Genomic DNA, 11,379 nt, shown 5'->3' with positions numbered 1-11,379 from the left:
ACTTTTTCAAGTGCCACCTTTACTTGCGTCTCTAAAGGTATTTGGGGCACTACCTAGAGGCACTTCTCAAAGTGCCACTAAATCTAATTAGGGGCACTTCTCATAGTGCCACTAAATTCAATTAGGGGCACTTCTCAAAGTACCACTAAATCCAATTTGTGGCACTTATAAAAATGCCCCAAAACTAAATTTGTGGCACTACTAAAAATGCCCCAAAACCTAATTTGTGGCACTTAAAAAATGCCTCAAACCAATTTCGTGGAACTACGAGAAATGCCCCTTATTAATCCAATTAGTGGTACTTTGAGCAGTCCCAAAAAGAACTATAAACAGATGAAAACAATGGCATCATACAAGAAGCACACAATATGAACATATGTACTGTCATACAAGAATAAGCACACAGTGCCAACACATTAATCCAGTGCACTTTATTCTGTAATTATCACCCAATATCAGTTACACACAGTGGATGTTCAGCACACTATCTCAATACGTACTCTGTGAACATCATCACCATGTTTCCAATTCAAACACCATCACAATGTGACAGCATCACCTTCAGTTGATCCCAGTCTTCAGCAGTGTACCTTGAGAGAAGTAGTAATTTAATTCAGCAAACGAAGACGAATATTGTACTAAAAACAACATGTGTTGTTGGCAGGGGAGAAAATCAAACTTCAACAACAGCAAAAGCGCAGTTCATTGTATTACCAGAAAAATGGAGTAGCAACACAAGCCTTATCACGAGTTCACAACACATCCCTGCTGGCTTATTGCGCCAGAAATAATAAGAACAATCTCAAGAAACCATCAAAGTCGTCAGGCGGGAATAGCGCAGGTATTGAAATCAGAAACCGAGGGCCATGGCAATAGCAACACTGAGACCCAAGGCAACTCCAGATCCAAGCAAGCTGCATCCAGGTGCTATTTGCGGTACCGGCTGTCTCCTCTTAGGGGCAGTCTTGCTAGCCTCAAGAAGGCAAGAGTTGGCGGCCCTCACCAGCTATGGTTTCCGGCATAAGTAAATCCCATCAAACCCGAGGAGGTTCGACCATTTTGGCTGCATTGGACTAAGACTTCAACACCCGGTAAAATTAGCTCTTAACGTCACCACCATGCTAGCTTGGAGCAACTTCACTGCACGTCCTCTACAGGCTCAGGAATATCTAGTGGAAGTTGTCTGCATGCATGATGCAAGGATGGATTTAACGTAAACTGGTAAGATCTCTGAATGATGCAAGTACCAGCTAGAGAGCACAACATTAATGGAGCAGCTCCCTTCGATTGCAGAAAAGACAACACACTAGCATGTTTATACTTTTTCTTTCCCAAATTATAAGCTAGAGCGTGATTTCTTTTCTCTTCTTTAATTAGGCCCGCCCAGGTATTTGTTTGTAGCTCCACTACTGGGTCTAACGAACAATTGAGAAGAGGTGCACCATGGTCCATGCATCGCCCACACATTACGCTCAAAGCAACACAGTAAGCTAACCAGGTTTCAGTCTATAGGCTACAGATCTATAATAAAACGATGGTTAAACCAGCAGACTTAAAACGGGATAAGCTAATTGTGATTCTACAATATTCTGTCATATGAAACGGAAGTAAAAGATATCAAATGCAAGTTCAGCTGGTGATTGCTATTCACTCTACATTGGTAGATGGCTGTCCTAAATTACTATACAGTTCAGTGGGTGTAAAAAAGATGCAAACCACTGGAATTTAAGAAAGCAAACAAGTGATGGCACACCAACCTAAAAAACATGAATGAAATATCCGTCGTCTCAGAAGTGCAAAAACAACAGCTAAAAAGACATTGCAGGGAAAGCTCTCAGAATTTCAAACCTGTCTAGCTAGAAGAATATGCTCCTGTACAGCATCAATGATCAGCATCGCCTTCAGTATTCAACATGGTACCTTGAAAGAAGTAGTAATTTGAGTCAGCAAAACGGAGATGGAAATTTTACTACAAAAAAAGCATGTTTTAGCTAAGTAAACACTATATGAAGTGAATGGAACACTTGTCATTACTTGTTATTATACCAGTTTGCATTGCAGCAGCATTGCGAGATACGAAAGTAGCTTTCTAGGCATAATAAGCAACAAACAATCAATTAAACTTGAGCACGTCCCTATGAAGCAAATTTTATTTAGTGAATCAAATTTCACACTTGACTAACAGATGTTGCGATACAGTAGATAGAACTAACACATTCGACACTTCATACGACTAACAGAAGGTGTGATGCAGTTGATACAACTAACACTTGATGCTACAAATCCATGGTAGCATTGCACACTTGATGATACAACTAACACTAGCAGTACACACAACTATGACTGTACTACATATGCATTTAGTCACGGAAACAGGGTATTTTTTTACATAGGAGCTGATCAATATAAGAGAGACTTTGACTCACAGTTCAACAAGTGTACGTACGTATGTGCACAAATTTACTAATAGTTATGTGACATTTGTACCTTGAGATTTACCAATTCTCCTCTTCTTGCACTTCACATCTCGAGGGTCATTTTCCCACAACTCTTTCTCCACATTTCTCACAATTTCTCCACATCTCGAGGGCAAACAGATTGAAATAATGATTTGAAATGTAGTTAGCTTTATCAGGCGAGAAATCATGGCAACTTAACAGGAAAAATCAACTCTCACCCAAAATTACGAATATTAACTATACTCTGACAGCAATAATTAAGAAACATGTACATTCTCTTTATCAAAGCTTTAATAATTAGCCAAATACTTACATCCGACCTTGAACATATATATAATAATGATGAAGTCATAATTCCCCACAAATCAAAGTGTCAGTGCTTCATGATCAGGGCATGATGGCATGGCGCAGAATGTAGATCAGGGCTAGTAGTCAAGGATCAGTCATACTCTATACCCTGCAAGTGATCAGATGATCAATGGATCATCTGAAGCCTACAACAAAGCTACAATAACTATAAGCCCATAGGTGATCTAGCAAGTATATATCAATATGTCCCAGGCCATGATGATGTATGGACAGACTATCACCTGATAATCAAGGATCAGTAACACAGCCCATAGAAGCACTCTAAATCAACCACATCACTAGGGAAATCAATACCCTAAGTTGTATAACCTGAATGTATATGTAGCCCATCCAGATACTGCGAGGTGTATGTAACACCTATTCCATCAGCCACTAAAACAGTACCTATTTAACAACATTATTACGCTTCAGTTTCATCAGGATATAAAATCAGGCCACACCCATGTTTGGGATGATCAAATCATCCAAACGGAGGCATTACTATTAGTAATAAGTTAGCAGCAGGTTCACATTGCATCATATGATGATCCCCATTGACATACAGCAACCAGTTCGAGCACACGCAAATTCATGACCACCAAATTTATGACCTAGAGAAAGAGAGGAGTAGCTCACAGTGCCCTGTAGAGGAGGCAGGCAAGGCAGAGGACGCCGGGGTTGCGCCTACGGCACTGTCCCGCCGACGTCGGGGTCGCAGCTGAAGTAAGCATCAGAGCAGCAGTACCCCATCACCACCGCAGCAGCAACTAACACCACATAACCACCAGGAGCTCGAGCTGGGGCTCGTGGTCGACGAGGAGGCGGGGTCACCATTGGGGAGCAGCAGGCGGAGCGCGGCACCGCGCTGGCAACCAAGCCGATTCCACAGCTTGGTTTGGCCAGGGGTGTGTCGATGCTAGTGGCGGCGTCGCGGCAGTTGAAGGGCCGGCGGAAGTCCAGCCAGTGCCGCGTGGACGCGCGGCGGCGGTAATAAGCCGGGGCGGAGTCCGAGGCGAGACCGCATCAGCCAAACGACAGAGGTGAAGAAGCGGCGAAGGGTAGCGGACGGAGACGGCCGTGGAGGCGCCATCTCGACCGACGGCAATGCTCGCCGAGGCCGGCGATGGCCGAATCGGCCGGCAGTGGCTAGGGTTTCGGGGTCGGGGGCGAACGAGAGAGACCACCAAAGCCAAATCGAGCTGGGGGGTTTGGAGTTCAGGAGGAGGCGGAGCAGGGCCGGTAGGCAGCGACGCCGGAGAAGGCCGGTGGCGGCTGGGAAAAAGCGGCAGCGCGGCGTCGCCATGGGGGAACTTGCGTGCGTGCGTGCGTGTCGCGTGAAGGACGAGAGAGGAAGCAGAGAGTGAGAGGGGTTGGGTCTTTCTGGGTCTAACCCGTTGGGTCTTTCTGGGTCTAACCCGACCCAACCAAGCCGGACCTGGCTTCTTGGGCCGAATTGCCCAGCTGCCACGTGGACCAGAGCCCAAATAACCTTTATTGCAATTGTTTTCGGAAATTACTTTTGCTCAAATCCAAAATAAAGAGATCTTAAAAAATTCAAAGTAAATAAGAAAAAATATATCAAAATAGTCGTTAAAAATATATATCCATTAAATTATAAATTACGATTTTAATGAAAAATTAAATTTCATTTATTAAGCATATATTATTATGCCTTTTCTTTTATTCTAAGTTCCAAAGAGAATTCAATAATTAGTAAAACTTCTCAAATAAATAAAAATAATTTAGGAGATAAATAAAACACTAAAAGTAATTTTATTTTATCATGATAACATAAAGTTTATCATTTAAACCCTAGACTAGATGGTATTAATCCTAATTATTATTATTTCTAAATAAAAAAAGAGAAATGCTAAACCCATTCTTACCTTGACTTTACAAGTTTTTTATTAAATTAAACTTTTCTCAACAAATTATCAATTTAAGAATGTATAACAAATAGGAAATACAAATTCTATCATGTGTGAAACCCTAATTCCATTATGAATAAACCCTACAAATACTAGAGGATTATTAAACCATCTTGTTTAGGAACCCACTATTCTTTACTTAGTGTCAAATGAAGCTAGCGTTCAGCGAAGAGGGCGCGGCTGTCGCGGCGTGTCCATCGCGAGGCCGTGGTCTGGGAAGTGGGCATGGCGTGCTCCGTGCCCGCGTGGCTTGCTCATTGCGTGGCAGTTGTGGGCAGTATTGGCCGGTACGGCGATGGCAGGCGCGCAGCGGCGGCGGTGGCATCGCAGGCGCAAGAGGAGAATGAAATGGAGGTCGCGTGCGTGAAGGGCAGGAGAGAGAGAGAAATAAGAGAAAGAGAAAGAGAAAGAGGTTGAGTTTACCAGCTGGGCTTATTGGGCCTGCTCGGTTGGACCAAATACCTCTCCGTACGAAGATGAGTAATTGGACCCCTAAACAAATACACGGCAATTGAGAAATTTTTTGTTAAAATTTGTGCACCTAGTTATAGCTTATAGTTAACAAAAACTTTGACTACGTTTGACGTGCGATAAGCACTGTTAACCAAAACTTGAGTCTCTGGGTTTTTATTTTTAGGGCAACAATTGGGAATAGTAAAAACCAGTAAAAAAACAAAACGAGTTACTTGTAGGAATCGAATCGAACTTGTTCAAAAAAAATAGCAACAAAAAATCGAACTTGTCAACTTTTCCTGCATGCAAGAAACACCGATTGGGAAAACAACAACATATATATATATTTATTATAAAATCAATTATACTCCGTATTATATATATATATCTATTAAAGTATATGATATAACATTTCGTGTCTTTTTAAGTAGCTTTAGCCTTAAATAAATATGATGGGAAATTTATCGCAGTAAAGTTGATCACCCATACGTTCATAGATAGTGGGGAAAAGCTCTGGCCCTTCACGGCGACTTCGTAGCCGCATGATTGCGAAGATATGGAAGGCACTGAGTAAAGAGTGTGAAAGAAAAATGGTTTGGCCCTCCCTGTCGTTTCCTCATGGGCAGGCAACACGAACCCTAGCGCAGCCGCCACCATCCCCCTTCCCTCCCTAGCCACCACCGGGTTAAGCCCACGCGGTGCCTTGGGCCATATGGGCTTTGGGCTCGGCGGGGCTTAGTGGGCCTAGTGTGCTCCTGCCGCTACGTTCGGACAGTTACCGTTGCGCTAATGGTGATGGTGTTAGTTCTCTCCCGCACGGTTCCCTCACTAATTTTTCTAACATTGGTATCAAAGCCAAAGGTTTGTCGTCATCGACCACCGGCCATGGTCCATCGCCGAAGGAGAGATCTTGTGCATTGTCGCCTTGTCATGTTTACTGCGAAAGTCTACTGCACATATGTGTTCGATCGTATTGCATGCCCCATCAGATCGCATCGTTTCCGATGAAATCAACATCTGCTCCGTACTTTTGTCTTCGATGTCCAAATCTGTATGGACTATTAAGTGTACTAAACTCTAATGTCGCTATGGACTATTAAATAATTCTAAATATGGACTTCAAGAGGTCAATAATTGCTAAATATGAAGTGCAATATCGGTATGGACTATTAAGTAATGCTAGTATACAATGTGGGTAAGTATGTATGAAGTGCAATGTTAGTACGGAATGTTGTGTTTATTCGTGTTTAAAATTACATGTTGTATATAATTGTCAAGTGAGTAATGATAAATTGGGGCACTTAGAAGTGCCCCAAAAGATATACATCTATTGGGGCATTAGAAGAAGTGCCCTAATAGGTATATACATATTGGGACATTTGAGAAGTGCCCCAGTATGTACACAATTAGGGGCACTTTTGAAAAGTGCCACAAATTGACTACTATTAGCCACACTTTGACAAGTGCCACTAAGAGAAGTGCCCCTAATTCTATGAGGTGGTGTAGTGACCGTGGCCTCGTCGTGCTCGACTGCCGCCACGGCCTCGTCCTCTTGAGATATCCCGTCTTGGACAGGGATGAGCGCGCCGAGAGACTCATCGTCTGGGACCCCGTCGGCCGCCTCCAGTGGGAGTTTCCACCTCCGGATTTCGCCGCCAACATCACCTACGACAACGCGGTGGTGCTCTGCGCCGCCGACCGCTGCGACCACCTCGACTGCCATGGCCGCCCCTTCCTCGTGGCATTCGTGGGCACCAACCCCTCGGTCGCCCATGCCTCCGTCTTCTCTTCAGAGACTCGTGAGTGGAGCCCCGTTGCCTCTTGTATCCCTCCTGCTGACCCTCTCTTCCAAGTCGACGTAGATCAGCCCACAGCCCTTGTGGGAAATGTAATCTACTTCAAATGCGACTCCACAATTCTACGCTTCGATTATACCGCACCTGAACTATCAATCATTCACGGGCCAGACAAGAGTTATGTCCTCATGAAAGCAGAGCAAGACATGCTGCTGGGATGCGCAACTATGCAGGAATCAGGGGGGCTTTGCCTTTGCCTGTGGTCGAGGGACGCTTCCCCCGACGGATCTATGGCATGGATGCAGCGCAGAGTCGTCAAGCTGGACGAGGATATCTCCCGTGTCTATGGCATCTCCGATGTGATTGGCTTTGCGGATGGAGTCGGTGTCTTCTACCTGAAAGCACACCGTGGCATCCTCACAATTGACCTTAAGTCAGGCAGAGTCAAGAATATATATCGCATCAGAGGTGTCAGTATCATTCCCTACATGAGCTTCTACACTCCAGGTGCCACTCTACTTGTTTCCATCTACAAACATGCATAAGCTAATTGTACTACATATTTTCTCTGCTGCAATTTGTGATTCAGTTAATTAGCAAGGCCGTAAGTAGTACTTATTGTTAGCGCTGTGGGAGCATGGATGGTGCTCCATTTTTTCAAGAATGAGTTTGTTAAATTGGAGTTTGTAATCCCACATATATCGTTTTCTTTTCAGATCAAGCTAGGGCTATAACGCTGCCGTCCATCATGGCCTCCTCCTCTGAGGGGAATGGTGAGGAGTGGGGCGGATGGGAGGAAGTGGGCAACGGGGAGAAGGAGGGCCAACAACCGGAGGAGGAAGCTGCCCAGAAGCATTTCGACAATGGCTCCAAAGCATTTGAGGATGGGCACTTTGGCAGGGCTGTAGACTCCCTACGCAGCTCCCTCGAAATCAGGTTGGGCTTCTTCCTTTCCAACCGCCGCTCTTATCCTAAAGCCTACCTGTACATATGGATTGCTGGATACAAAGTTCCAATTAGTTCATTTCTTATGCGAATTACTAGTTCATTTCATGGGTTTGTAATATTGGTATTTTTGTATGTGATTAGTTGCTTTCTGATTTTTGACTTGTGTATTTTGGGAGATGAGTTTAATTGAGTTTAGGATGTTATGCTGATCAGGGCAATGTGGTACGTAGCTATACTTGGGTGCTAGTATCGCCTCTTATGTTATGATGTGCAAACTGCAATACCGATGAACATCGAATCAAAGTATATTTGCTTCAGGGATAGGTGTTACTCTATTTTCAGACATGTCCTTATGTTTCTTTGGCTAGGCTGTAAATATTTCCTCTCAGTGCAAGACTTATTTATATGCTACTTGACACTGGTACTTCATGATCTGTACAAGCACTAGGCTGCTGTTACAGCTTAAATAGTTGGCACCTTCCTTTAATATTGTGGAAGTTACTTCTGTTTTTCTTGTTCTATCTGGGATTATATTAACTTTCGTGGCCTTACTATGCTTTGTTATCACCTAGGGTGGTACATCATGGTAAACTTTCTCCAAAGTGTTGCGACACATACTACAGATATGGAAGTGCTTTGCTGTGTAGAGCTCAAGCCTGGAGTCCATCAAATGATCTGAATGTTTCAATCATAGAGTATTATTCAGGTATGTTCCCTTACCCCGTTCAGTTGAATTGCACTGAAAAACATTGTTATTTTCTGTATGTAGTTGATAATGTTACTGATTATGCTTCACAGCCTTGTCTCTTCAACTGTTCATGCCTGTTACCAATTTTCATCTGTTTCAGTCATGCTACATGCTGATATAACCATTTGTTATAGAAAAACTCGAATGGAAAGATGATTCTGATTCTTTTTTATATATCTTTTGTCAGATTTAGATCTGGCATGGAAAATGTTGCATTTTGCAAGGGTAATACTTGAGAAGAGTCCTGGCAGTACTAGAGAGAAGGTTAAAATCTTTGCTGCTCTTGCTGAAGTCTCTATGCGAAGAGGTAGTCTCAGTTGTCTTAGTTATGCCTGCATTTAATTGATGAATGATCCTGACGCTTATGATCCCACATTTTATTTTCAGAAGACAGAGACTACTCAATCATTGCCTGCTCCAAAGCTTTGGGTATCTTGGCGTATTTGGTTGATCAGCCTCACCATCAGTATATTATCAAGCTGTATCCTCCTTGTGGTAGTAACAGTATCAAATGCCTTGCCATATAGTATAAAGCATCATATTTGCAAATTGCAACCTCAGTGCTGAGTACTTGCGTCCTCCTAGGCATGTATCTCCTGGATTTTGGGGGTACATCTTAGTCAGTTGACTTGAAATTTATGTGGCTAAAGCCTGAAGGTCCCCTTATCATTGTAACATCATCTATGCTTTCAGTTAATTTGAACTGACGCGGGTATCTTCACCTATGCGATTATGCATAAGTGTATGTGTGGTGACTACTGACTAGGGATCAGCTTTGTTCACCAATGCATAATTTAGTTTGACAACGCTGGACCTTCCAGATTTTGGTTGTTCCTCTGTCGATTTCCTTAATTCAGTCCTAGAAACACACAGATATGTTTTCCCTTCAAGTTCCCCAAGAATGGAGATGCAAAGGCCATTTCATTGTGCAGGTCCCGTATACAGAACCTGAAGAGGACCAATGTAGCTTTCTTGGCTGATAATGGTGATGATGCATCTGCTACTGAAGTTGGCTTAGAAGGATCCTCTCTAGCCAAGGATATACAGTTCTTTACTAACATATTATTGACTGCCCTAGAGGAGAAGGTAAATAAGTTATAGTATTCCATACGTGTTACCTACTATGTTTTTCCTCATAAACCTAGTACATCAATACTGTATAAAGAACTCATCAGGAGAAATGCCATCATTCATTTTTTATGGATTCAGCTTGAAGACCTGGAGCAAGCAAGATGAACCCCAGTCTCAGAGGCAAGTAGTGAGCAAAATGTTGGCAATGATGTGGCAAGGGCTGTATCTTCGACTTCTTCACAATTTTCTGGATCAAGCAATACTACGTCAACAGCAGAACGTGATAGCAGTACCAGCACAGATGGTTAATCTCGAACTCTCGAAGCACGGCACAGGATTGCTCTGCATCAGAGTAGAACTAGAGTACAACTTCATTAACCGTACTGTTGTTAGAGCATGTCTAACAGGCCCCGTATATTTTCGCCCCTTAAAACGCGAGTAGAGGGCCCTGTATTCACTTTTCGCCGGCCGAAAACTCGTCCAAGCTAGCAGACCCCGTATATCTAAACTGTAAAAGGGAATATTCCCAAATATGCCAAAAAAAAAAAATTCATCTTCTTCATCCTCTCCTTCTTCCTCCTGCAGCCACGCCACATGCCCAGCCCTGCCCGCCCGTCCCGGCTGGCCCCGCCGCTGCGCTGCCGCCGGCCACGGCCGCCACGCCGCCGCCGTCGCCGCGCCGCCAAGGCCCGCGCGCGCTCGCCCGCGCGCGCCGCCGCCGCCGAGCTCGCCCCGCGCCGCCCGGCTGACCCACGGCCGCCCGCCGCCCGCCGCCGCCGGCAAGGCCGCGCCGCGCCGCGCGCTCGCTTCGCGCCGCGCGCCCGCCCCGCGCCGCGCCCTGCCTACCTCGGGCCGCCGCGCGCCACGTGCGCGCGAGCCACGGCCGGCCACGCCCGCACCGGCTGCGCCCGCTCCCGCCCCGGCCGCCTCCGGCCCTGGCCGCGTGCCCCCACGCCGGCCGCGCCCGCTCCGGCTGCCCGCACGCCGGCCGCGCCCGCTCCCGCTCCGGATGCCCGCCATGGCCGCGCCGGCTCCAATGGACAGAAGCAGTTGCTAGCTGAAATTTCAGCCCGCCAAAGGTGAGGGGTTGGCCCTGTATTCCCCCTCCCGCCCCGCACAAGTAAGGGGCGACGACCCGCCCCGTACTCGAAAACAGCAAAAATCGAAGCGGGGGCCGATTTTACGGGGTCTGCTAGATGGCCGGGTAGAGCTCTACCCCGTATATCGGCGGTTATTATACGGGTTTGGCCCTTTTAAGGGGTCTGTTAGACCTGCTCTTAGTAACTTGCTCCTGGAACCTCTTAGCCGGCTATTATGTCCCGTTTTGCTTACTGCCACGTCCCACGTGCTCATTTTGTCAGAGCTGTATTACTTAAAAGAGAGCAAGCTCTTCACTTTGGCATGTATGGACTGGTTTCATCCTCTTGTTTAGATGTAGTCAAAACTCGTCTAGCTGGCAGACGGAACTGGGGCGATCATCAATCGTAACCTGATACTGTTGCCGGCCTTGTGGGGAAGCTGATGGTTTCAGTTTTCAGTTTGGTAGATTCAGATGAGAATAGTCTTTATAATCATGATCAGCTAGTATTCCATGCCTGTCCGGCAAATTGTTATATGGATATATCCCT

At 45.3% G+C, this 11,379-nt stretch overlaps 1 protein-coding gene and 1 long non-coding RNA gene across 3 annotated transcripts; one reads left to right on the top strand and one right to left on the bottom strand.

The window, feature by feature from the left end:
• Positions 1–302: 302 nt before the first annotated feature.
• On the bottom strand, positions 303–4,174 carry LOC127306842 (uncharacterized). Of its 2 annotated transcripts, XR_011752225.1 has the most exons (4): positions 3,444–4,174; positions 2,488–3,212; positions 1,849–1,920; positions 303–590 (listed from the first exon to the last, which is right to left on the bottom strand). It is a non-coding gene; the product is annotated as an uncharacterized lncRNA (long non-coding RNA). The 2 variants fall into 2 exon arrangements; XR_007854920.2 differs by having other exon boundaries at positions 2,488–4,167.
• Positions 4,175–4,960: 786 nt separating this feature from the next.
• Positions 4,961–10,046, top strand: LOC127310204 (uncharacterized). Its single transcript, XM_051340895.1, has 8 exons — positions 4,961–5,094; positions 6,695–7,491; positions 7,701–7,920; positions 8,505–8,638; positions 8,868–8,987; positions 9,068–9,161; positions 9,544–9,766; positions 9,890–10,046. The coding sequence occupies exons 1-8, from the start codon at positions 4,961–4,963 to the stop codon at positions 9,914–9,916; spliced, it is 1,749 nt and encodes a 582-aa protein (XP_051196855.1). The 3' UTR covers positions 9,917–10,046.
• Positions 10,047–11,379: the final 1,333 nt, after the last annotated feature.

Source organism: Lolium perenne, chromosome 2 (genome assembly GCF_019359855.2).
Source record: "Lolium perenne isolate Kyuss_39 chromosome 2, Kyuss_2.0, whole genome shotgun sequence".
NCBI classification, from domain to species: domain Eukaryota; kingdom Viridiplantae; phylum Streptophyta; class Magnoliopsida; order Poales; family Poaceae; genus Lolium; species Lolium perenne.
This window is presented reverse-complemented; position numbering and strand designations above follow the sequence as displayed.

Coding starts and splice junctions, on each gene's coding strand:
- LOC127310204 (XM_051340895.1), top strand. CDS start 4,961: ATGGCGTGCTCCGTGCCCGCGTGGCTTGCTCATTGCGTGGCAGTTGTG. Junction 7,492..7,700: donor CATGAGCTTCTACACTCCAG/GTGCCACTCTAC, acceptor TTTTCTTTTCAG/ATCAAGCTAGGGCTATAACG. Junction 8,988..9,067: donor TGAAGTCTCTATGCGAAGAG/GTAGTCTCAGTT, acceptor TTTTATTTTCAG/AAGACAGAGACTACTCAATC.